Below are 25,448 nucleotides of genomic sequence, written 5' to 3' on the forward strand. Positions count from 1 at the left end.
CAGAGAGATGCGCTCAAATTCAGTTAATTCTCTGTTAGAAAAGTCTAAAAATAATCAGATTTTCCCAAAAGAAAGACGTGATGGGAGAAACGAACCTTTTCAAAGTTTCGAATCAATTAAACGAATCGCTTCGCAAAATGATTCACCGCTTCCAATCGTTCGTGACACAACGGCGACGCCTGCTGGTCAAAACAGGGCAAGCGTCAGTTGTTTGGAAAGCGAGCACTAATTGTAATAACACTAAATGTGTATTTATGGTTTATTTACATTGAATATTGTTATGCATATATTAGAATCGCCTCTAATTACAGCCATTTCTCTTATAAAGCTATGACAGATTTGCATGTTTTTTAAATGTGTACTAAATGTGTTTATACTTATTTTTAGACATTGGGTGAAGGGACAACTACAACAGTGGAATCTCATACATTAAACATCCACATGCCAATTAACTGAAATATTTCAAGGTAAGTAAACTATTTATATTAGTGATCCATATACATTACCAGTCAAAAGTTTTTGGACAGCAAGATTTTTAATGTTTTTAAAGAATTCCCTTCTCTCTAAGCCTGCATTTATTTGATCCAGCATTTCAGGATCCAGTACAGCATTTAAAATAACTGCTTTCTATTTGAATATATTTTAAAATGTAATTGTCCAATCTTTTCAAAGCTTTTAAAATAGAAAGCAGTTATTTAAAATAGTAAAAATATTTCACAATATTACTGCTTTTACTGTATTTTGGATCAAATAAATGCAGGCTTAGTGAGTAGAAAAGAATTCTTTAAAAAACTTTAAAAATCTTACTGTTCAAAAACTTCTGATTAGTAGTGTAGATTTTCCAACAATTATGAAAAAAATGTTTCTAGTTCATCTGTAAAATGTTTCTTCTTCTGCTTCATCTTATCACAGAGGAAGGAGTCAATGAAGGAAGTTTTATGCGACCGGATGACACCAGCATTGCTGCACTAACTCCAAGAACTCCTCCCAAGTTTTTAGCATTTTCAACAGTGAAGCAGTGGAACAGAAGACCTTACTACAAGCAGTGGATCTGTGTTTCAGACATTTCTACATGTATGACATCAACTACCCAAAGCCCTCTGCACCCATTTGCAGCACACTGTCTTTAATGTTCCAGGAGTTCTTTCAACACATTACCTCTTCCTTAGAAACTTTGTATTTATTGATCAGTAAAACCTTTTTATTTTGCTGATTATCAGCAAGTCCAGCAGCCAGCAGATTTACTTTGTTTTATTTTTATTATTGTTATTATTATTATTATTATGATTATTATTACTTGTGTTTATGATTTTTTATTTTTGTTTTATTGATAAAGGTTTGTATGTTATGTTTGTTTTATTTGTGCACATTTGTATATGTGTTGATATAAATAAATATGAATTGATACACATTTATGACCCTGGACAACAAAACCAGTCATAAGTATTATGGGTACGTTTGCAGAAATAGCCAAAATTGCATTGCATGGGTCAAAATTATCAAATTTTCTTTCATGCCAAAAATCATTAGAACATTAAGTAAAGATCATGTTCCATGAAGATATCTCCTACCATAAGTATATCGAAACTGAATGTATTGCTAATGTATTGCTATGTATTGCTAATAACTTTGCAATTTTCTCAATATTTAGATTTTTTTGCGCCCTCAGATTCCAGATTTTCAAATAGTTGTTCTATCCTATCAAACCACATATTAATAGAAAGCTTATTTATTGAGCTTTCAGATGATGTTTACATTTAAATACAAAAAACTTGACCCTTATGACGATTTTGTGGACCAGAGTCACATTTGTTGGTTTTGAATTCAGTGTACATCTTGAAAATATGTCAGTTGTATGTGCATATTTGTGTGTTTTGAATGTATTATATTTTCACATTCTTGTACACTTATTTTGTAAACATTTGCAGTATGACTGTTTTACATTTAAAAATATATTTGTAAAAAAATGATTCGCATATTTAAATAAACAAAATATTTATTTGAAAACAAAGTAGTGTTATAGTGTATTTTTATTAATAAATAAATAAATCAATAAAAACTGATATAAATGAATCTAAATAATTAACTCAACTGTTGGGTTACTTTTAACCCAACTGGATTTTAACCCAATTCACTGGGTTAAAATAACCCATAGATGGGAAGGTGCTATATCAACCCATAGTTGGGTTACTAGTTGGGTTATTTTTAACCCAACATTTTTAAGTGAGTGTGAACACGGAGATTGTATTGTACAATCATACAGCGTAAATTTGTAAACGTGAATGTTTAATATGAAAAAACAGCGCTCATAAACGGCTGCTGAGGTAGTATTCACAAGTGAAAAGAGTTGGGGTTTGGACCCGGAAACAGTGTTCATTGGTGAGTTCGTTGGACGCATTACGTAATCACTTAACAAGCCCATAACGCCAATGCGATTGTATCAAATGTAAAAATATTATTTGCCTATTTTTGTCTTCTGGAAGATGAATTCAAAATCCACTTGATTAAAAAATCTGAGGAGGCATGTGCCCCCTCACTTTCAATGAGCATGATGCCTCTAGATACCAGAGTCAAGCACATTCTTCAGTTTTTCATAATTTCCTCCAGTCAACTAAAGGCTGATGGATCTTATGTTATATTACCACAATATAAAAACCCTAGCCTAACCCTAATCATAAGCATTTACACGGATTAAAAATCAGGAGAATTCAAAGCATTTTATCACAAGAGCCAATATTTGAAGTACACAGTGGCAAGCTAGATTAGTACACATGTTGTTCTTTACAAAACTAATGTCTAATGTGTGGACAGTTAAGTTTACATAATCTATGAATGAGTGTTTCAAACTCCGTAATCATTCGAAAAAGACATTCCAATCTCTGACTGGAAGGAACTGTCCAGAAGTGTGGGAGGATTCATACCTGAAGAGGGAAGGGAGGTATTTATATAAAGTATACAATGATTATTAAACAAATAAATGCAGGTTTCTTAACACAGAAGAATGCTTTGAATAAACCATCATGGAGAAGATATAATATACATAATATTTATCACTCACCTCCCCAATCTCTTGGTCTCTTCCGACCGATTCGATCAGCTACGTACCACAAATAATTTTTTATTTCAGCTTCACAGTCTTCTCGCATTACACTTTGTTTTGATGCAGCATCTGAAAGAAGAAATTCAATGAAGAATTAATTGGAAATTTGATGGATGTAATGCTTTATACGCTAGCTGCTCTTGCACACCACTAAGGTGTATGAAATTTGTAGACTAAGTTCACCAAGTGACTGAATTTATGAATGCATACAAAATATGAGTAAATATGAACTTCCTATGTGTATGTGGGAAGTGTTCATGCAGTAGTGATTTTACCTCTGATCACATCTGTTAAAATAAGCTTAGAGAAGGGCTTTTTATCTCCTCTCCCCTGCCAGTTAAACTGCTTAGCCAGATCATCTGACAGGACTTGCTGCATAATATTCTTAATCACATCCTTTTGCCCAAAACCTCTAATCCTTGACAGATATTCTACCTGTAAAACAAATATTATTTTGTTTTATTAACTGTTATTTTATTGTGTTGTTAATCATTATTATATCATGTCTTGGAATACTTTGGAATACAAAGATATTTTGTATATAGACCACAAAAATGTTTATGTACAGTAAAAGCGCAATAATGCACCTGCATCAATACTGTAACACAGGTTTTATTGTCCATTATTTTATTTATTTGTTTAGTAAGTAGAATAAGCAGGATAATGTACAATCATTGTTGCAGAATAAACCCCTTACAGGTGCTACAGGTGAGAGTTTATTTTGCTGTAATGGCTGGCTGAGTTACATTATCCTTTACTTTAAATGCTGTCGACTCACATATTTTTGGCGTGTTGTGGAGTTCTTGAGCTCAATTTCAGTCCTGGTCACATCATCAAGGCTTCTGAGAGGCAGATTTAAGAATGTTTTAACATCTTTAGAAGGAATGCTGGTACTGCTGGGGACCTCAGGAACTGTGTTTTCTTTGAGTAGTTTCTTTAACATAGCAGAGTTTTCCTGAACTGTGATCTTGATGTCTCTCATCATTTGGAGGAGCTCATTCTTGTCTGTTGTGTAAAAAGAGCTGTGCTGTAATTACAAAAATGAAAGGAAAAAAAAAAAAAAAAAAAAAACTTGAAAACTGATTATGACAAAACAAGTTGACTTACCATCAGCTGACATTGTGGATGTAGATGCAGCTGGTGCAGGATGATGTTGATGTTTTAACATTTCTTGAGTGCTTTCAGGCATTTGTCTTTTTAGTATTCCAGGGAATCCAGTAGCTAATAAAAATGACCTTTATATGAAAATAAACAGTACTTTAACAAAACAGCACAAATGAATTCTGACCTTTTGGTAGGTTAAATATTTTGAATAAGCATCTGTTACTTACCGTTCTTTCTGTTCTTTAATTTCTTGTTGCCTGTCTTTTGCCTTATCAAAAGTGTCTGTAATAAGATAAATATTTGTTGTATTATTTAAGAACTTAATCGGCAATACAAAATCTCACATGTAAACAGTTATTACCATACCATATTCTCCGTGAAAGCTAATATTTAATTTCTCCCATGGATTCCCTCCTGTTTCAGCTTTGATTCTTTTCTGAACAGCTTCCATGCACTTCTCTGGTGACTTGAATGGAGGCCAGTAACATTGTTTCTTGTCTAGGCTCAACCAGTTTGATGCTGCCACCATCATCTCATCTGAGTCTTGCAGAGTAACAACTGCAAACATGGTCAGTCTGGGTGGAGGGGGGAAAGTAAATAAAAAAGAGCATGTTTAGCTCTGAATGAAAAAAGTGCCTAATTTTTAGAATAAATTAAGATGTTGCCCGATCAAGTCATGGAATGGACGGAAGTCACAGAATTGGCAATATGCTGATGCGAAAGGCATTGACAATGTTATCATCATGATTAAATTATGTAATTTAACAGACATATGCTGCTAAATTACAGTTGTATACTGTATATGACAAAACAGCATTTTGCTGTTAATTTCAAAAACAGTAGCACACTGTATTTTTACAGTATAATGCTGGCAACCACAGCTGCCAGTAGATGTTTTTTTACAGGAAAATTTTTTACAGTGTACATATTGGGTAATAATTTTACCATTAGTGCATATATGTTGGGGTTTGGGTTTTTAAACAATTTTTACATTACACTATTTACACATTTATGAGCATGTAACCCAACCCCTGCCCCTAAACCTAACTATTTGTTCACAATCACCATCTCTATCTGCCATGAAAGAATACATTTAAATAAAATTATTTCTACTTTTGCAAATGCATGCAAACAATTAAATACAACACATAATGCAAACAATTAGAAGCAATGGAGGGCCCTGCATGTCCAGAAGTGACACTAAAGGGGTCTGAACGTCAAAAAGTGACACCAAGGGTCACTGGGCTCTGACCAAGCGCCAATATGTGACGAGTTGGGAGTGAAAACATGTTCACACAAACTTTCACAATCACACATATTCGATCTTTATAGTGTACATTGTGTGAAAAAACAGTTATCACCAAAAATGATAAACCATAATAATTTTTTATTATAACACTTCAGTTGTGTTTTTAAATGTATAGCCTTTTTACTTAAGGCTTTTGAATATTATACCCCACGTGAGTGCATTGAACGTCTTGCTTGTATACAAATTCTAACTTGAGGATAAAAGAAAGTACGGAGGGATAGAAAAGCTAAAGCTAAAATAGTGATGTTGAATGCTTGTTGGATAAATTAATAGTAATATGCATGTCTGTAGATTGTTTTGAAAAAAGTAAGCTAAAAGAGAACAGAATATTTTTTTAACATAAGTTTAAAAAAAGTTAAAAAAAAGTTACCTTTTATCTCTCAGGATAATGTCTGTAGAACAGGACACTGCCGTCAATTCAGCTGTCACGTTGAGCAGAGTAAGTAACTGGCGTTAGATCTCATTCAGCCTTGGGTGTGGACTTCTTGGAAAGTGAAACTTAGGCAAAGGATAAGAAAAACTGTCTCCTTAGTACATTTTATTTGACTTTTATACTGAATAAAATCAGTATCAAACATATGTATAGTGTGCATTTTGTTGTTTAGTTTTATTTCTTAATATCCATAATAATAAAGCTTATTTTCTGAATAAGGTTAAATTACTGTGACATAATTTTATTTTTGTTGACTCATGTGCTGTAGGGTGCAAGGGTTAACGAGGAAATGCATTGTGTTTCTGTTTGCTTGCACAATATTTTTGCCCTTTGGCAAGTTGCATGCAAACGTCTCAGTTTACATATATAAGCCTCGTTCACTGAAGGAGGGAACAGAGACGTTATGTTGACTGACGTCATAGGGTCTCACTTGGGAGCCCAATCACCTCTGAGCTTAAAGCTGCAAAAGTGGGCATGATGCACTGCGGAGTGGAGGGGAAGAGGGGAGAGAGAGTCAGCTTCGAGTTCAGACAGGTTCATTTTGCTCCCATTGAGTTAACAACACAAATAAACACACCTCTATCAACTTTTAAGGCTTATTTTGTGGTGTTTATAATCCTTTTGATGTGTTGCATCAAGGAGTTGTAAAAAAACTCTTACAAAGCAAACAAAAACAAACACTCTTTTGATCCATGAACTCTTAGTTAATATACACAATCTCACAGTCTGAAGCGTCTGTCATAGCAAATCAACACACTCTCGTGAATAATTATGCGAAGGGTCTTCCCATAGGATAAGAACACGCAGTCTCGTAGAGACACCAACGCGCCATCGAAGTACTATAGACCGTTGCCACGTCACAAACTGTAACGTCAACACAATGTAGATTTTAAACCCGAAGGATGACAATAGCACAAAAAAGCTCAAAATTAATCATTTTTCTCCAACAATTAAAATTAAGGGAGCTAACATTGTCATCTATGATTTGCAACACAAACACTTTTGCTAAAATCTCAGAAAAAGTAGTTTGGGATTTCATGAACCTTTAAGAAGAAAAGGCCAATGAGAATTGGTGAGTGGAATTTGCCAAGCCACTCCCCCCTACATACGGGTATATACGTTCCCTTTCAATCAGTCATGTTCAATGTTACGTCGACTGTCGTCATGGGGTCCCTATGGAAAATGCCACAATCTGAACTGCATTACGTAATTGCAGTACAATGCTGACAGGCAAGCATGTCAGGACAAATTAAAGGGCACGGTTTACCTTTGCACTGGTATGCCAAGGTGATGGCATCCACCACCCAATGAGCCAACCTCTGTTCGGAGACAGCATTCCCCTTCCTCTGTTCTCCAAAGCAGACAGAGAACTGCTCTGAGCGTCAGAAGCTCCGTGTCCATTCCACATAAACGTGCAAGTCACGAATGGGACAGAGCAAATCAAAGGCCGGTCTGCCTCCTCCAGGGGCAGCGCTTGCAGGTTCATCACCTGATCTGAAAAGAAGTGTCAGGAACCTTGGGCACATAACTTGGTCGGGGTCTCAAGAAAACGTGAGAATCAGCCAGGCTAGGTGCCAGCTGTGTGCCAGTGCGTCCATGCTGAGGACGGTGGAGAAAGCCTCTGGCCCTCTCCCAGGGGTGGGGGCGATGTCCTGCAAAAAACAGTTTGTGATATCGCTGGGTGGCCCGTCTCAGGGACGGCTCAAGATCTCAGGGCTGCACCCCCCCTACCTGCGGCCAGCTCAACGCCCCTGCAGAGGGGTTACCTCCTTAGGTTTTTAGGAGCTCGGGAGAAGGTCCATCCCCAACCCGTTCATTGAGGCTGCCCGGAGGAGCACGGCCGTTAACTCAGCCTCGGACTCCCACTGTGCAGTCACTGCGACAGGGGCTGCTAAGCAGAATCTTAAGCATCTAAAGACGATAGCCCCTCCTCTGATGCAGCGATAGAAATCTTAACCTCCTCAGGCGCCCTAAATGAGACACTGGACTCACCATGCGATGAACCGGCATCAACTTCCAGAAGCTCGACGGTGAGCGAAGACCCAATGGAGCATTCCTAACTATAACCCTCAGGTCTCCCTTGTCTCTAACCAATGCAGCATGAAAGTGTAGTGACCCGTGAGACTGAACTGGGTAAAGCGCAAGGGCAACCTCATATTGAATGAGAGCCGTGACCTAAGTGTAATAATGGGCATGCACTCAGAGCGCGGGCATGAACCATCGACAAATGCCGTCTCAACATGCTTATGGCCCACACATGTGATTGTGACCGTCATGAGGGGTAAGGAAACTATCGCACCCAAAAGCAGGCGATCAGAGAAACATCTCGAAAGATGCTCTCAACAACCATGTATGCTGTAGGAAATTGCTCTTTCAGGCTGGACTGCCCAAGGGAGGACCATTGCACTTTGCGCTGCAGGGTGATCTCTTCACTGAATGCAAGAAAGGGATGTTCCCCACAGCCGAGAAACTCCCACAGCGATGAAAGGCTTGTTCTTTTTTCTTTGTAGTAACAGTTCACAAAGCGGTTGCCACAGAAGCATAATTTGAATGAGTGGATGCATGACGCCATCTTATGGCTTGGCATGCAAATTCCACTCACCAATTCTCATTGGTCTTTTTTTTTTTCTTAAGCTCAGAGGTGATTGAGCTCCCATGACATCAGTTAATGTAAAGTTGAACATAACAAAAATAGACCAAAAAAAGGTTGAAAAATCCTCTCCCTTCTACCATGTGCTCTGTTCTCTGCAGCGCCTTCTCCTAGCTACAATAATTGCAGCCATAAAGCGCGAAATAGTTTAAGACATGCTTTTTTGGGGTGTTAAATATGGCACAAAGTGCAAACGTTAGTAAAACATGTTGTGTGATTAATTTGAACATTCTCCTTCCATAATTAATCATTTTGTGTCTAAAAAGAGAAAACTCCTACAAATACATATTTCATTAAGTGCTAATTCTAATTGCGCGTCTTTAATAAAACCTAACAGTACAATTTTACAGTACAATTAAGCTCTTAGTAAAACTGCCCTTAATAGCTAACTTAATACTATTATTTTAATACTATTAATATTGTATTTAATTATTTTTTAAAGTGATATACTGTAGAATTGTTGACAAGGGCGTGGGTTCGAGTTGCAGGTCCGGCAGGAATTGTCAGTGGCGGGAGAGAATAACCAGTACTCTCTCCACCCTCAATACCACAATATCACGGGTGCCGCAGCATTGGCTGCCCACTGCTCCGGGTGTGTGTTCACGGTGTGTGTTTATTCACTACTCACTGCTGTGTGTGTGTGCACTTGGATGGGTGAAATGCAGAGCACAAATTCCAAGTACACCATACTTGGTCACAAGTCATGTTTTTTTCCTTAACGGCTTCAATGAAAAAAATCCTAAAATATGACCCCTGTTTTATAAGAATAACATGTCGAAGTGTTCAGAAATACATGCAGACTGATTTTTATAGGCTTTTTAGATAGGACCAGCATCACATCCTCTTGTACCGCACTTTCAAGAATTTATCTTTAAGAATCAGTCACTAAATTTTGGGTGCTCATTTTTAGTCCATCTTCAACTCTGAAAGGCCTGTCTTGCTCACTTTTGTAGCAGCTCACAACACTAAAAAGCTCAAAAATGCATATGCCTAGTCGTTACTCTAAATAACATTTTATAGCCTACTTGATCCAACTTAATAAATGTACTTTTCTGTCTTGTCACTGAGCTAAAGTAAACTATTTAGTTAATTAGAAGTAAAACTAAGTTTTGTTGGTGTACTTGAAACTTTTTGCTTCAAATCAAATGACAATTTTGCATTCTGTGAAAACCACGTGAACACTGACGTCATTAAAGTTCGGCTTGAGAATTGTTTCCTGCATGCTTTACTTAAGAATAAGAATGCTGAATTTCTGATAAGTACAACCGTTTACCACTTCAAACATGATTTCTGGTTTCCTTGAATAAGACCACATCAGGCTAATTGAGATCATCAGAAACATCAGAGAGGACCCAGAATGTTCTGAAAGTTCTTATCAGGTATATACTTGCTCAGCACATCAAAATTAGCCTTATCACACAAATATTAACTATTGAGAAATTTTAGGGGCGTGACTTTTCTGATTCTAGAGAGCATTTGATTGGACCGAAAGTTTGATGGGAAGCTAAAATGCAGGGTGATGTCATCAAAATCGTTGATCCATACTGGCAGAAGTGAGAGACTGTAAGTTTTGAATGCTTACAGAATATTTTGTAAATGCAAATTTAGTCATTGTTTTGTAACACTCTAGGTTATAGATAACCTCAGGGCTAACATATTCATACTAAAAGCCAAAAAATGTCAATTTTGATTTCATGGTGACTTTTAACAATGCAAACGGAAGCAGTAATGTTCATTTTGTCAACACATTTGATTGTGAAGCTGGATTGGATTACTCATTGGTTGATGCATGATTATCATCTTCAACAGTTTGCAGTTGCCCAAAGCATTTATAAATTACAGTTACTTAACTCCAGTTGTAGATTTGTTTGTGTAGTGTTTGCATCTGTTGTCAAGTTGCAAAATTGGACAGCATAATATTTGTTTTTGTTTTGTTTTTTTGCACTCTCACCTAGAGCCTTGAGGTGAATCACAAAAGAGAGTGTCTGCTAATTGAAGTGCTTCACTGTATACCTTGGAGAAGATGTGGTCAAACTGTTTAAGGAGTACGTGGTAAGAAGTTTTGTATTAATTATTTAACTTATTATTTAGGATTAAACATATAATTGTGCGCATTTACACATCTCTGGTCTGACAGAAATACTCTGGCTTTTGTTTATTTGCTTAAGCGTCCCTATGAATCTGCACAGTGTTTTATAATTTAATATGTCTAATCCACAGACTAAGGATTTTGTGCTGGTTCATACTTTATCCCCCGGTTTCACAGACCAGGCCTAAGCCTAGTCCTAGACTAAAATGTAAGTCTGAGCTGTTCCAACTAAAATAAACTTCCACTGATTGTTCTTAAAATATATCAGTGCCTTTGTTTTGTAATGTTTTTTTTCTAAGCACATTCATAAAAATTACTTAAATTTCCTTTAAGTGAAGTCTAAGCCCTGTCTGTGAAACTGGGCCTGTATTTTGTAAAAAAAAAAACTATATACATGTGGTCGAAACATTCTAAGTGTGAAATATTTGTCACTGAAGAGCAGCAGCAGTGTAGATGAAGCAGTGAAAACCTGGACATGAAATGGATATTATATCTAAATTTTGCATTGTGGAAAGTTTCAGTCTATGGACAGATTCTGAAATAATAAGATAACACAAGGCAGATTAGATTTTCTTTTGTTGTGGGAGGTGATGTAATGATTTAAAATCATCAGTATAGCTTTCATATCCACTGAGATGAACAAGAGCCAGCAAAAACTTGCTTAGCTAATGAACTCCATTCCCTGTGCATTTTCTCAATTTGTACATCAGTTGAAGATTCTCCGAGAACTGTAATGTCACCTAATAGTCACATGTTAGTCATTTACTGGAATTTCACTATTGTAAGACTTCATCTGTCTAAAAAAAGGCAAAAGCAAGATGTCATGTTATGTGCAGTTATGGTTTATTTCGAAAAAACAAAAATCATTACATCTTATGTAACATGTAACAAAAAGAAAGGAATAGCCTATTTGTATTAAACACCACAACTAATTGCATTTGGGTAATTTGATATTAAGGAAAGGATCCTTTTTGGATCAAGCAAATAAAGCCACTGCTATAATACACCTGAAAAAAAAAATTACAGTGAATGCAGTGATACCACAGTCCAACACAGTCTTCAGTATTTCATTATTTCCTCCAGTCAACTAAAGGCTGATGGATCTTATTTTTGTCTTACAACAATATAAAAAACCCAACCTAATCCTAACCACAAACATTTACACTGAATTAAAATTAAGAGAATTATAAGCGTTTTTTTGCAAGAGCCAATATTTGAAGCACACAGTGGCAAGCTAGATTAGTACACATATTATTCTTTACAAAATGAATGTCTAATGTGTGGACAGCTAAGCTTACATGATCTATGAATAAATGTTTTAAACTCAGAAATCATTAAAAAAAAGACATTCCTGACTGTGAGGAACTGTCCAGCAGTGTGGGAGAAGTCATACCTGAAGGGGGAAAGATATAAAGTATACAATGATTATTAAACAAATAAATGCAGGTTTCTTAACATAGAAGTATGCTTTGACTAAACATCATGGAGATCAGCCTATACAGAAAGTGAGAAAATATAATATACATAATATTTATCACTTACCTCCACAATCCCTTGGTCTCTTCTGACCAATTCGATCAGTTTTGGACCACAGATAATTTTTTATTTCAGTTTCACAGTCTTCCCTCATTACACTTTGTTTTGATGCAGCTTCTGCAAAAAGGGAACTCAGTGAAGAATTAATTGGAAATTTGTTGGATGTAGTGCTTCACTGTCAAAGCTGCTCTTGTACACTCTGAAGAGGGCATTTGAAACTTGTAGACTATATTCACCAAATGACTAAATTTACAAATACATACAAAATATGAGTAAATATGGACTTTCTATGTGCATTTGGGAAGTGTTTATGCAGTTGTTATTTTTACCTCTGATCACATCGGTTAAAGTAAGCTTAGAGAAAGGCTTTTTATCTCCTCTCCCCTGCCAGGTAAACTGTATAGCCAGATCATCTGACAGGACTTGCTGCATAATATTCTTTATCACATCCTTTGGCCCACAACCTTTAATCTTAGAAAGATATTTTACCTGTAAAAAAAAAAAATGCTGTTTTATAACCGTTTATAACTGTTAAGTGTTGTTTATCATTATTACATGTCTTGGAATACTTTGAAATACAAAAATATTTTGTATTTAGACCACAAAACAGTGTACAATAGAAGAGCAATAATGAATCTGCATTAATACCTTAACCATTTATTCCATTTATTTTATGTATTTATTTATTTAGCAAGTAGTCTTGTAATAAACAGGATACTATGGTCATTACTGTAGAATAAAATGCTCAGGTGCCACAGGTGAGAGTTTATTTTGCTGTAATGGCTGGCTGAGTTACATTATCCCTTTCTTTAAATGTTTGTTAACTCACATATTTTTGGCGTGTTGTTGAGTTCATGAGCTCCAATTCAGTCCTGTTCACATCATCAAAGGTTCTAAGAGGCAGATTTAAGAATGTTTTAACATCTTTATAAAGAATGCTGGTACTGCTGGGGACCTCAGGAACTGTGTTTTCTTTGAGTAGTTTCCTTAACATAGCAGAGTTTTCCTGAACTGTGCTCTTGATGTCTCTCATCATTTGGAGGAGCTCATTCTTGTCTGTTGTGTAAAATGAGTTGTGTTGTAATTACAAAAAAAAAAAAAAAAAAAAGAAAAGAAAAAAGTTGACTCACCATCAGCTGAGCTTTCAAGTCTTTGTCTTTTTATTCCAGAGAATCTAGTTGCTGGTAGAAATGACCTTTATATGAAATAAACAATACTTTAACAAAACAGCACAAATGAATTCTGACCTTTTGATATTCAAAATCTTTGGAATAAGTATCTGTTACTTACTGTTCTTTCTGTTTTTTAATTTCTTGTTGCTCCTCTCTTGCCTTATCAAAAGTGGCTGTAAAATTTAAGTTGTATTATTTGATGTCTTACTCGACAGTATAATTTCCCAAAATTAAACAGTTATTGCCATACCATATTCTTTGTGAAAGCTAATATTTAATTTTTCCCATAGTTTTCCTCCTGTTTCAGGTTTAATTCTGTTCCGAGCAGCTTCCATGCACTTCTCTGTTGATTTGAATGGAGGCCAGTAACATTGTTTCTTGTCTAGGCTCAACCAGTTTGATGCTACCACCATCACCTCATCTGAGTCTTGCAGAGTAACAACTGCATACATGGTCAGTCTAGGTGGAGGGGGGGAAAAGAAAAAAAGACAGCATGTTTAGCTCTGATTAAAAAAAGTGCTTAATATTTAGAATAAATTGAGATACAGACAAAATTTCTACAACAGTGCAAAATCAGAGATGGGAAGTAACTTTGTTTTTGTACTTTAGATTTTTCTGGTATCAGTACTTTACTTCACTATTTATTTTTCTGACTACTTTTACTCCTTACATTTTTACACAAATATCTGTACATTTTAAAAACAGGCTCATTACTTTAGTTTCAATCTGCATTTGGTGGATCACCATTCGATAACAAATCTCTAAATCATGAATCAGTTAATCTGTACTGGTAACGCGATTCGGCTTGCGCGCTCCGCGTCTCTGCCAAACGGTCCTATCAGAGTAATCAATCCGAGTGACTCGAGATTGGAGTGGATCAGAGAGGCAAAACTACTGACCTGTTAAGGACTTAAAGTGCAGGTTAGATTCATCTGTAAATAGGCTGCTGTAGTTTTGTCTTTGTTTACTAAGTTAAGTGCTAGCAACTCTTAGCAGTAGCCAGAGGATTAATAATAGCTACTGTAAACTAAACTAAATTAATTACTATCATCATCGCTCTAAATACTGTATACTAAAGGACATCATTATTATCTACTGTAAAGTTACACTAGTAATTTAGCAAACAAATGTTATAAGACATCATTTTTTATAATACCTTTAGAGGGATCTAGGGCAGATAACAACACAACGCTTAAGACAATTAAAACAAAAACAAATTAACCGTGGTTTTACTATACTAACTATAGACTAACCATGAAATCTGTAGTAAAATAATGGTTGTAAATTAATCCGCCAAAAAAAAAAATAAATAAATAAAATAAATAAATTTGGTAAGAGAGAAATGACTCATGAAAATGCAATAACATGTTCAGTATTAGAATTTTTCTGTAAAGGTATTGTCATGATGTAATTATTATTGTACTAATTTTGAAATTAGGCAATTTAGAAAATACGGTTTTATTAAATCTAAAGAATTTAAGTAATTTTAATGTGATCCTTTAAATTAACCTTTAAATTGACCTCCTTTAAGTTGACCTAAAATAAACTTATGTTATTACAAGCCAAATACAATGAGGTGGTTGTTACAAGAAGGTGGAGACAGTTTTGTTCATAACAGTAGATGGCTGATGGGAAAACGGACAAGAAAATTAGTGAAGAAAAGTAAACACACAAAGTGAGATGCAGAGAGATATTATGGAAAATGAAGAGACTGAAAAGGAAAATGTAAATGAATGTGCAGTTCAAGAGAGAACTTTTAATTATTTTGCATGGACCCAGCCTAAGGTTCTAAACTTTTTTTTTCTTTTTTTTAAATGTGATGGCCATAAAAATTTAGCTGTCGATGGCCTGAAATTTTGTCCTAGTCCTGCTCTGTTCTGCATACTGTTTGTTCAGTCTTGATACAGTCATTAGCTAACAAAATATAAGTTATTTTGTATTAAAGTGTCAATATGACATGAGGTCCAGTTACTAGCGTGACACTAAAACAGGTAGTAGTAATGGGTACTTTTTACCTAAGTACATGTCAGAACTCATACTTCTTTACTTTAACTTGAGTAAAAAAGTGTTATCAGTACTTCTACTTTAACTAGAGTATTTTTAAACATGAGTATCTGTACTTCTACTTAAAGGAGAAGTCCACTTCCAGAACAACAATTTACAAATAATTTACTTACCCCCTTGTCATCCAAGATGTTCATGTGTTTCTGTCTTCAGTCGTAAAGAAATTATGTTTTTTGAGAAGGAACGAGTCGTCTCGGGGAGTGATTCATTCAGTCGTGCATGCGCAACATCCTATTAGGTTCTGTACTGGAATTAGTTCACCTGTTTCGAGTCTTCGGGTTTTTCGAGTGGTTTGTTCATCTTATGAGGCTGTCACATGATGAACGAATGACTCAAACCCAAAAACTTGTCAGATAAGAGGTGAGGTGAGCTAATCATAGACTAAAGACCCAGGTAAACAATGAATTAATCTTTTCTGTTTCTTTTAGCATTATAGTTTTGTCTTGTTTGTAGTGTGATCAATGTTTGTGTAAGCAGTAGATGTGTTAGGGAAGTAACACGTAACATTTTAATTATATTTTGCTAAAATGAACAAAATGAACAAAATGACTCGAAAAAAGATTTGTTCATTTTGCTGAACGAGACTCAAAGGTCGGTAAAATGATCCGAACTTCCCATCACTGCTACAAATCACGTCTAAGGTCTGTGTACTCCAGCTAAAAAAGGTAGAGTATGCGAAAAACTCCATATTATTTTCTCCTACAACTTCAGAATCGTCCAACATCGTTGTACCTTTTTGTTTGTAAACAGCGTTTGCTTACTTGCACTTTCTTAGTCTTTGCGCGTTCGCTTTGTAAACAGTGGGTCTGTAGTTCCACGTACATTCTACGTGACCTTTCAACGTGATTCAATTGCACGTAGCGTCATGGACGCGCATCCCAGAGCCTGTGCTACACAAGCTTTTGTGCTTAAAAAGCATACAAATTTTTATTTTCTGGAAAAAAAAAGACAAATCGTTTCACTAGATAAGACCCTTCTTCCTCGGCTGGGATCATTTAGAGCCCTTTGAAGCTGCATTTAAACTACATTTTGGAAGTTCAAAATAGGGGCACCAATCAAGTCCATTATATGGAGAAAAGTCCTGAAATGTTTTCCTCAAAAACCATAATTTCTTTACGACTGAAGACAGAAAGACATGAACATGACAAGGGGGTGAGTAAATTATTTGTGAATTGTTGTTCTGGAAGTGGACTTCTCCTTTAAGTGAAGGATGTGCGTACTTTTGCCATCTCTGTGCAAAATATATGTATATTATTAACAACACATCAGCAAATGAGATCTTATTCATCTTCATGATCCTCACCTTCCACCATCCTCTACTCTACTCTCTGCATTGCCTTTGAGTGTTTCTGCTTCCTTTTTTTTCCAATCCTCAGCTGTAGACTCCTTTCCCAAGCACTTTAATTGTTTAGCATTAACATTTCCTCTGTATAATTCCTTAATGTAAAACACGTCATTAGCTTTGTTCCTCACAGCAGCTACTACATTCTCAAGGTCCTCAGGTTGGATGCAAAGTATCACGCTTTCTTTGAAAACCAGAATGTCATGCTGTTTTAAATGCTCAACTAATGCAGAGGCAAAGCATTTCAGTGCCAGTGTAATGAGAACTGGGGTCAGCGGGCAGCCCTGATCCAGCAGTTTGTCTCTCTCGATTAAAACATCTGCTGATTTAGTATCTACTTCTGGTGCATCTCTGAGAAGGTTTTTCACAATGAGGAAATCCTGATACAGAGTCGGGTTTGACCGTTTTTGCTTTTCTATCTCATCCTGAATACAAGACAACCTCATCTCAGTGCAGAATGTTTTGGGCGTGATCATGACAGTAGCTGAATTTTTTGGTACACGACCCTTTGACTGTGAATCCAAGTAATCATCCAGACGTTTTGACAGAATGGTTGCGATGATGAGGTAGTCAACATTAAAGAAGTGTTGACTATTGTCATGTGGAGTTTTCATGGTTTCATTAAAGTGTTTCTCAGAGCAGTTAAATGCACCGCTGTGGATTTTGTCATAGAGCATCTTTATGTATGGAATTTGTTCTTGAATGTTGTTTTTATAGAAGGAAACTGGGATGCCGTCTGGTCTTGGTGTGTCTGAGACTTGAAGAGAATTTACAGCTGATATAATGTCAACCTCATTGACTGCATGTGAGCTTTCTTCACCCACTGATGAACCTATTTCACCTGTAAAAAGATCTTTTTTTAGATTCAGCTGTTGGAAGATTGCTTGTCTCTGGTGATCTTTCTGATAAGGCATTGCAGGGATGTTGTTGATCTCTAAAGACACAGGCTGATGGTCGGGCCTCTTAGATTTTTTAATGTCACAACTTCTGACACGCCACATACATTCTTCTGGAACAAAGAAGTAATCCAGTCTGGACACAGGAGAGTCTTTTATGTAGTATGTGTAATCTTGCTCTATAGGGTTCTTTCTTCTCCAGACATCAACCAACTGGAGAGATTTCATAAACTTCTCCACAGATAAGAGCAGTTTACAGCGATTTCCATTCTTTATTGTCTCACTTGTTTTACACTTTTTGTCGATAAATGGATTTAGAACTGTGTTGAAATCTCCACCAATCACCAGTAGCCCTGTGGTCATTGACTGCAGGTATCTTGAAAGATTATCAAGGGTTTTTGTGTCTGTTTCATGGTTATAAACACTGACCAGAGTGTACAGCTGACCATCCAGTTTACATTTCAAGACAACATAAGTTCCACAAGCATCTTTTTCAACACCTATGCATTCATAATCTAGTCTTTTCCTCACTAGTATGGCTGTTCCCTTGCTGGAGGAGGTGTACTTTGTGTAGAAAATATGCCACTCATCCCTATAGTCTTCTATGTGTTCGTCTTCTGTTCCAATGTGTGTCTCCTGTAAGAAAGCAATGTCTGCATTTTGTAGTTCTTGAAATTTTTGGTCTCTGTTTTGTTTAAGTCCATTAACATTCCAGGTGATGAAGTTTATGTTCTGTGTAGCCATTGACAGATTTGCTCTCACAGACCAAAGATCCTCAACTTAGTAAGTTCTGTCAAAACAAAAAGTGATGGAGGGTAGGAACTTTTTTGTCTTGCTTCATTTAATTATAAGTCAATTACTGAGACTTGATATCATGATATCCTGACAGTATTAGAAGCATTTTACAATTGACAGACATTTTTATCAAAACAGTGCTAAATTTAATTGAAGATTTACATTTAGATTATATTTTATCAGTTTGTGCCTTTAGTCTATGTTTACGTCTCCTTTCTAAAATTTGGGCAGTCAGTAAACTTTGCTTTACTATTGTTGTATTCTTTGGCTAAACAGTGTATTTGTTTAGCAGTAATACACTCTTTTTACATTTCCAGTGTTCTCAGTTTTTGTCATAGTTGTGTATTTACAACTTTTGTATTTATGAACTACAACAAATATAATTTGTGCGTTCCCATTTGCTCAAATAGTGAAAAAAAAAAAAAAATTAAAGGTAGTGTTGAACTGATTCCTATCCAAAAAAAAAATAATAATAAAAAAAAAAAAAAAACACTGACACTGATTACAGACAGAAAGAAATCAAATTTACCTTCAGTTGTTGTATTAAAAAATGGTCACACAACAGTAGGCTAACTTGTTTTCTGTAATTTAATGTAAAGTAATATAACACAAAGTACTGTCTTATAAATGTACATTTATCATGTCTGGTTTTGAGGTTTGTTCTTTATTTTTCACGCCCTTTGTTCATAGTCATGGTTCCTGTTATGTCATGTGTTTCCCTTGCCCTCATGCGACCCTACTATTGCATCTCTAGTTTGTGTCTTGTTCTCATTGGTTCCTTTGTTGTATGTGTCAGGCATTCACTGGTTAGTTTATGTCATATGACCCCTATTGTTTCATATAGGTAGCCCTCATGTTGCTATTGTTCCTTGGTCTAGCTTGGTAGCTTGTTAACCGCTGTAGGTGCGTTTCTTCCAGTTGACCGTTATAACATTACATAAAAAATGACAATATGAAAAACATTGCTAAATTTATGATTGTCACGAATCTGGTCGGTGTCCCGCTGTCCGCCCACCACCAGATGTCACTTTCACCCCATCATTACACTCTGACTCCTGTACCACTCCCCCGGACTACATCTCCCGCCATGCATCACGCTGATTGCGTCTATTCATGTGACCAATCAGCAGCTCTATAAAAACCCTGGACTTTCCCCATGCAAACCACGGAGTATTGAGTTGTTATTGTTGTATTTCCATTGTTAGCATTTCCTAGTTTCTAGTTCCAAGTTCTTTGTTCTCTCGCCTGGCTTCCCCGTTTTTCGACTGTTCGCCGCCTGCCTTTACGGACTATCTTTCGTTATTGGATTATTCTCTACGTTTTGCCTGTGATATACCTGTCTGCTCCTGTTTTGACCCTGCCTGTACGACCATGTCTTTGTCTCGTCCCAATAAAAGCTCGCAAGTGGATCCGCTCGCCTCTCGTCATTCACTCCGCGTTACAATGATGTTGTTAAACTTTGGAAACATGTCATCACAGATCACACACTTTTAACCTTTTTTTCCCACCCTACTGTGGAAAAAAAAATCACCAGTAATACTACTATTACTACTACTACAACTACTACTACTAATAATAATGATAATAATAATACAACACACCATTTGTGACTGTTAATGGTGTAGTAATTTTTACTATAGGCTTTTGTTGTACCTCGCACGAGTGTCTTAAATTTCTTGCTTAATGTAAATTATAACTTGAGGATTGAGGATAGTGCAGAGGGATAAAAAAGTCAAAAAGTTAATGTCAAATACTTGTTGGATAAAACAGGAATAGTAATTTCGGGCACACATTATTTTAGAGCCCAATTCATGCTATAAACAAACAATTAACTACGACTTTTGCCTCAATAAACTCTTAATTTGCTGCTTATTAATAGTTAGTAAGATAGTTGTTAAGTTGAGGCAATCGGTAGGATTAGGGATGTAGAATATGGTCGTGCAGAATATCTACTTTATAAGTACTAATAAACAGCTATGGAAAGTTTGGAATGATTAAGCTAAAATAAGACAACAATGCATTTTGACAAATTAAGTTTTAGAATTTTAGTTAAATTTAAGCACCATAGTAATTTGAAAAAAATTACCTTTTTTCTCCCACGATACTGTGGAACGGGACACTGCTGTTCAGCTGTCAAGTGTCGAGTAAGATTTCTGACCTTAAATCTGATTCCTCTTTGGGTGTGGACTTCTTGATGTGTTAAGCAAATAGAAAGAGAACATGTCACCTTTGTTAAGTTTATCTGACTTTAGGTTGTACTATATAATTGGAAGTTCAATAGCTTACATAGATGTTTGCAGTATGTATTGACTTGCATTCCATAATATCTAATACAAGCTTAATTGCAGCTTTTTAAACTTTTTAAAGCACATTTTCTAGCCTCACTAACTGTGGCAATTTTTATCAGCACCACTATTAATTATTAAATACTGAGCTTTAGTCTTCTGAAAAGCATTGGTATAAACTAAACTAAAAAAACACATGTAAACACAATGTAAAATAGTTCTTTGTTAATCTGTTCACAGATGGAGATGTTTCAATATTAGACAATCAAAGATCATTACTGCATGAGAGGCTTCAGGATTCGAATGATTAGATGCACTTAATGCTTAATGATTTTTTTTTTTTTTTTTAGTTTTTCTAAATCACTTTTTTAGAAGCGGCACAATCTTCACAACTGTAAAAAAAAACAAAAAAAAAAAAAAAAAAAAAAAAAAAAAAAAAAGAAAAATCCAGAACTCTATTGCATTTTGCAAAATGTAGTAACTTACCCAAAACCTTTAAATCATGCTTCAGAACCTAGTTATTGTGCCAAAAAATTGGCCACTGCCAGCAAAATAAAAGGTGTCATCAAATATCAAAATGTAGGTGTTTCTGCACCTTCACCTTCTTGTTTTGTCTACTTTTTTTGTTAACATTGACTGGTTAATGAAAATGTCAGTTTCATCTGTGTATTTAAATACAGGTTTTAACATTAGGCAAAAAATGCTAGGAAAAGTCAATACTGTTGTACTCAAAATAAATAAATAACCAAGCGTTTTGATTTATACTCCGCATGTGCTTCCAAACTTGATTTGTAAGATTGTGATTTCATTATTTCATTACAATAACAAGCCTTTTGAAAACTTAACAGACATTGCCAACATTCCATGTAAGATATTAATGGAATATACATGTATGTCTGACAGATATTGATAACAGAATGGATCATCTTGCAAGTGATGGCTCACATGATAAAGGAATGTTTAGAAGTTGTGAAGAGCTGAGAATCTACTTTAACTGAGAATTGATTACTTTTGATCAACAATCATGTACATTTAATTTTTTTGCACACGTGCTAAACGCAATTTGCTTAAATCAATAAAAAATATAATCAGATATGAACAAGAAAGTTATGGTTAAATGCAACACTGTCAGATTTCCTCATGTCTCATCCACCTGTGAGAAAACATTACAGTACAAAGCACATAATATTACAATAATAACGTCTTCCATTCTTGCTCGGTCTGCAATAGCGTAATGGAATGTCAAGAATTAACCAAGAATAATGTTCAGTCAATTTAGGAAAACTCTGAAATGTTATATACACAGTTTAATTGAAACTTGTCAATCAAGGGCATGAATAAATAGGACTGTAAAAATTACACACAGTTAGCCAAAACAGTTCATCATAAGTACTTACTGTGCACTATTACAGTCACACGCTTCCTCACTCTCACATCTGTGAATGCTGCTGACAAGCTTTTATAACAGCCATAAACTGCATGGGGGGAGGAGTTACAGCACAGGAGTGCTTCTTAATTTCAATCCTGCAGATGCTTGAATAGTACAGTATGTCTCCCATATGTAACATAACCTGGATCAATGTAGCCAATACTGTAGCTCCATTTACTTAACATGGGACACTGTAATTCTGTACAGCAGTACTGTTATATTACTATTCCTGTTTACTCTGAAATCACAATAATCACTTTTCATTTTACAGGAAGAAAACTTAAAGAGCACTAAAGTATTTGACAGCACTAAGTACTTTCAATATCAAAGTCACAAATATTTATAGAATATTAGAAAGGGGTAAATAACATAAACCATATAAGAAAGGCTTAAATCCACATTAAACCCTGATGGTGGCAAAGTATTTAAAGTGTAGATCCAGAAACATGCCCTTCGTAATAATAATTTATCCATATCGCCACCCCTTGTAGGTTTGTTTACCTTAGTACGGGTATACTGCAGAACACTGACACTATGACCAGCCTGTTTAAAATGTAATGCAATTGGATTGCGCTACTCCAATTTTGATATTCGTTACGTAATGCTCTACAGTTTTGCCTACATATACAAGGCCACATGGACTTGAGGTAAATAACATGGGTATAACACATAAGTTTTTTCCACAACTGTTTGTGTTCACTTAAGACATACAGTAGTCAACATTTGAAGTGGATCAAAAGATTTAATTAAAGTTGTCCTAAGACAAGAATGGGTATTGTTTTGGTTTAAGGACAACTTTTATGAAAGGTTTTGATCCACTTCAAATGTTGACTACTGTATACATTTATATTTATGTGACTACTTGCCAAGACAGACATATTTTGAAGTAATTCAGTGTTGTACGCTGTCTGAGAGAGGCAGATTTCTGTGTGCTTCGGAAATCTGTCAGTGCAAGTAACACTGAGATCTTTTTCTTGGTTTATTGTGCTTAAAAACTAGTTTTAACATTAAGCACTTATACTGTATATACATAGGCTGGTTTGGTTCCGAGTGGGTGGAAAACCTAGGACTAGTTAGCAAAAGTCTTTTGTCAAAAATCCAAAATGTTGCCAAAAGGGTTACATAAGACACTTGAGCCTGCAATTGACGGTTGAGGAGTTACGAGCGATTTCGTACTTTTGAGCACTGTATTGCCCCCATCTCTCCAGGTTTCAAGTCTCTATGACTTACGGTGTGGTCTGCACGATCAATTTTACATGGGGATTGCTGATCCTTGGCCATTCTAATAATTACAACAGAGTTTTTGCAGCACCCGAGCTAAAGCTATTCATCGTTTGTAAAGTAAATGTTTATAAATGTTTACTAATCATTCAGGTCATTTATGGGTGTTATAGCAGTTTCACACATACTCCGTTTGCAGTGAGTATGCGGTGTGTTTTTCTTTTCACTTGCCCAAAGTTGCATGCGACTGAGGTCTGGCGGTGGGTTCCAGGAATGGTGCATCTGCAAAAGTGCAGTTGTTTCCACTCTATTTTTTATGTGCTGGACGGACTGAATTAAAGTGACGGCACATTGTTTGTTGTAAAATTTACATGGATTGACACAAACATGTAGTAATTACACAATAAATGCATATAATTAAAGTCTACTGTTTCACAGCCAACACATATGGCTTTTTGGCTAGGATTAAAACAAGGAAAAGTGCACTTTTAGATAGCCTAAACATGGCAATAATAGATGGCCCTCACAGAGGTAGAAAAGACAGTTCTTTGTAAATCACAGGATTGCTTGTAATACAGATTTAAATGCAGAAGAAAGGGCAGGAGAGTGTCTGTTTCTATCAGTGGTAAGTTTTAATTTAGAATGTTTGGTTTACTACCTTTTAATGTAAGAAAGGTAGACTATAGGCTATGTTTAGCAAGTGCCAAGTAAAATGCATTGAATAATATGTTGCTTATATTTATTGCATTTAAATGTAAATATATAAAGATTGTCTTACTCTGCTGTGTAAGCATTTTCAGTAACAACGTTTGGATTTCAAATCAAAATAATAGATAAATGTTATGGTTGTGGTAAACAGCTGTGGTTCAGCAGACTGCAAAAGCATCCTGTTTGAAAGCACAGATGAGTCTGTGCTGCTTCTACACCACAATTCAGCTACAAATGGACTGATCTAAAATGCTATTTTACTATTCATTCTGCTTGTCAAGATGTCTGTGTGCTCTTCTTTTTTCAGAATAAGTACCCCAAAGAGCTACAAAAGGCCTCTTCTTACACAATAAAATTAAGTGAGGTGATGATGTATTTACTTATCTTACACATTTTTTCTCTAATAATGCATGTTATTTCTAACTGTGTCAGTGCCCTTCATATTGTTTATAAAGGATGTGGTATATATGCCAGCTTACAGGATGTGTATGCATGCAGGCTACACAAACTGTGATATTCACAGCCTCCAGTTTCTCCTATTTGATGATTCTGTAATTTTTATTTCTAAACTTACAATTTAGACCCTTATTTAGTTGTGATGAGAATGTTTTATTTCTCTTAAAACGTTGTAGACATAAATGCAAGCATTTTAATCAGGAAACACAAATGTTTCCATATTGTTTGTGTCTACCCTTTTTTAAGCTCAGTGTTTTTCCTTTATAGACCTTGATTTAGATGGCTTATTGAAATGAATGCAGATGAAAACGAAATATGTAGGATAGAGTTATAGTTTTTACAATAGCACACACTTTATAAAGGTCTGTTGAAAGTTTTGGGAAAGATATTTCATCAACTGATCAATTATCATTTTGTTAAACAACAATACAATCCACTGAACCCACAGTACTTCTGTCTTCACAGCCTCATTTTCATTCCTGTCAAAAATTAAAATGAGGGCACAGCTCACCTTGGTACTAAGAAGCCAAGGTGAGGCCCTATTTCCACCCACTGGCCAACCTTTGCTTGAGGACAACATTCCCCGTCTGCTGATCTGTAAACAAACAAGAGCTGCTCTGAGCATCTAATGCTCTGGGTGCGGTCCAATAACGTGTATAGCACGAACAGGACACAGCAACGCTAAGGCCGGGTCTGCCTCCTCCGGCAGCAGCGTTTGCAGGTCCACCACCTGAACCCGAAGGTGAGAGGTGGGAACCCGGGGCACATAACCAGACCGGGATCTCAAGAATATGTGAGAATAGCCGGACCAAATTTTTAAGGCACGTTCCGTTGGTTGAAAAATGCATATAGGTTCCTC

The 25,448-nt window shown here is 35.8% G+C and overlaps 2 protein-coding genes across 5 annotated transcripts in view; both read right to left on the bottom strand.

The window, feature by feature from the left end:
* LOC127181368 (uncharacterized) overlaps positions 1-5,937 on the bottom strand; it is a 90,987-nt gene extending 85,050 nt beyond the window's left edge. For both annotated transcript variants that reach the window (XM_051136053.1, XM_051136049.1), the window contains exon 1: positions 5,884-5,937. The gene's annotated coding sequence lies outside the window, so the exon portion shown is untranslated. The remainder of the gene's footprint in view (positions 1-5,883) is intronic.
* The window catches only part of LOC127181375 (uncharacterized), a 40,717-nt gene extending 18,519 nt beyond the window's left edge, over positions 1-22,198 (bottom strand). Inside the window, exons 1-10 of one of the 3 annotated variants that reach the window (XM_051136071.1) lie at positions 22,173-22,198; positions 20,577-20,680; positions 16,761-18,485; positions 13,644-13,852; positions 13,512-13,566; positions 13,352-13,416; positions 13,051-13,277; positions 12,551-12,710; positions 12,228-12,338; positions 11,574-11,692 (exon numbers count right to left, since the gene is read on the bottom strand). In XM_051136071.1, coding sequence (XP_050992028.1) covers positions 11,682-11,692; positions 12,228-12,338; positions 12,551-12,710; positions 13,051-13,277; positions 13,352-13,416; positions 13,512-13,566; positions 13,644-13,852; positions 16,761-18,439 — 2,517 coding nt within the window. In that variant the 5' untranslated portion in view covers positions 18,440-18,485; positions 20,577-20,680; positions 22,173-22,198 and the 3' untranslated portion in view covers positions 11,574-11,681. Of the gene's footprint in view, positions 1-3,375; positions 3,536-3,878; positions 4,106-11,573; positions 12,079-12,227; positions 12,339-12,550; positions 12,711-13,050; positions 13,278-13,351; positions 13,417-13,511; positions 13,567-13,643; positions 13,853-16,760; positions 18,486-20,576; positions 20,681-22,172 lie in introns of those variants that run through there. The other 2 variants (XM_051136069.1, XM_051136068.1) reach the window with 2 other exon arrangements.
* Between the last annotated feature and the right edge of the window lie 3,250 nt (positions 22,199-25,448).

The sequence above is a fragment of the Labeo rohita genome, chromosome 19 (genome assembly GCF_022985175.1).
Source record: "Labeo rohita strain BAU-BD-2019 chromosome 19, IGBB_LRoh.1.0, whole genome shotgun sequence".
Lineage (NCBI taxonomy): Eukaryota > Metazoa > Chordata > Actinopteri > Cypriniformes > Cyprinidae > Labeo > Labeo rohita.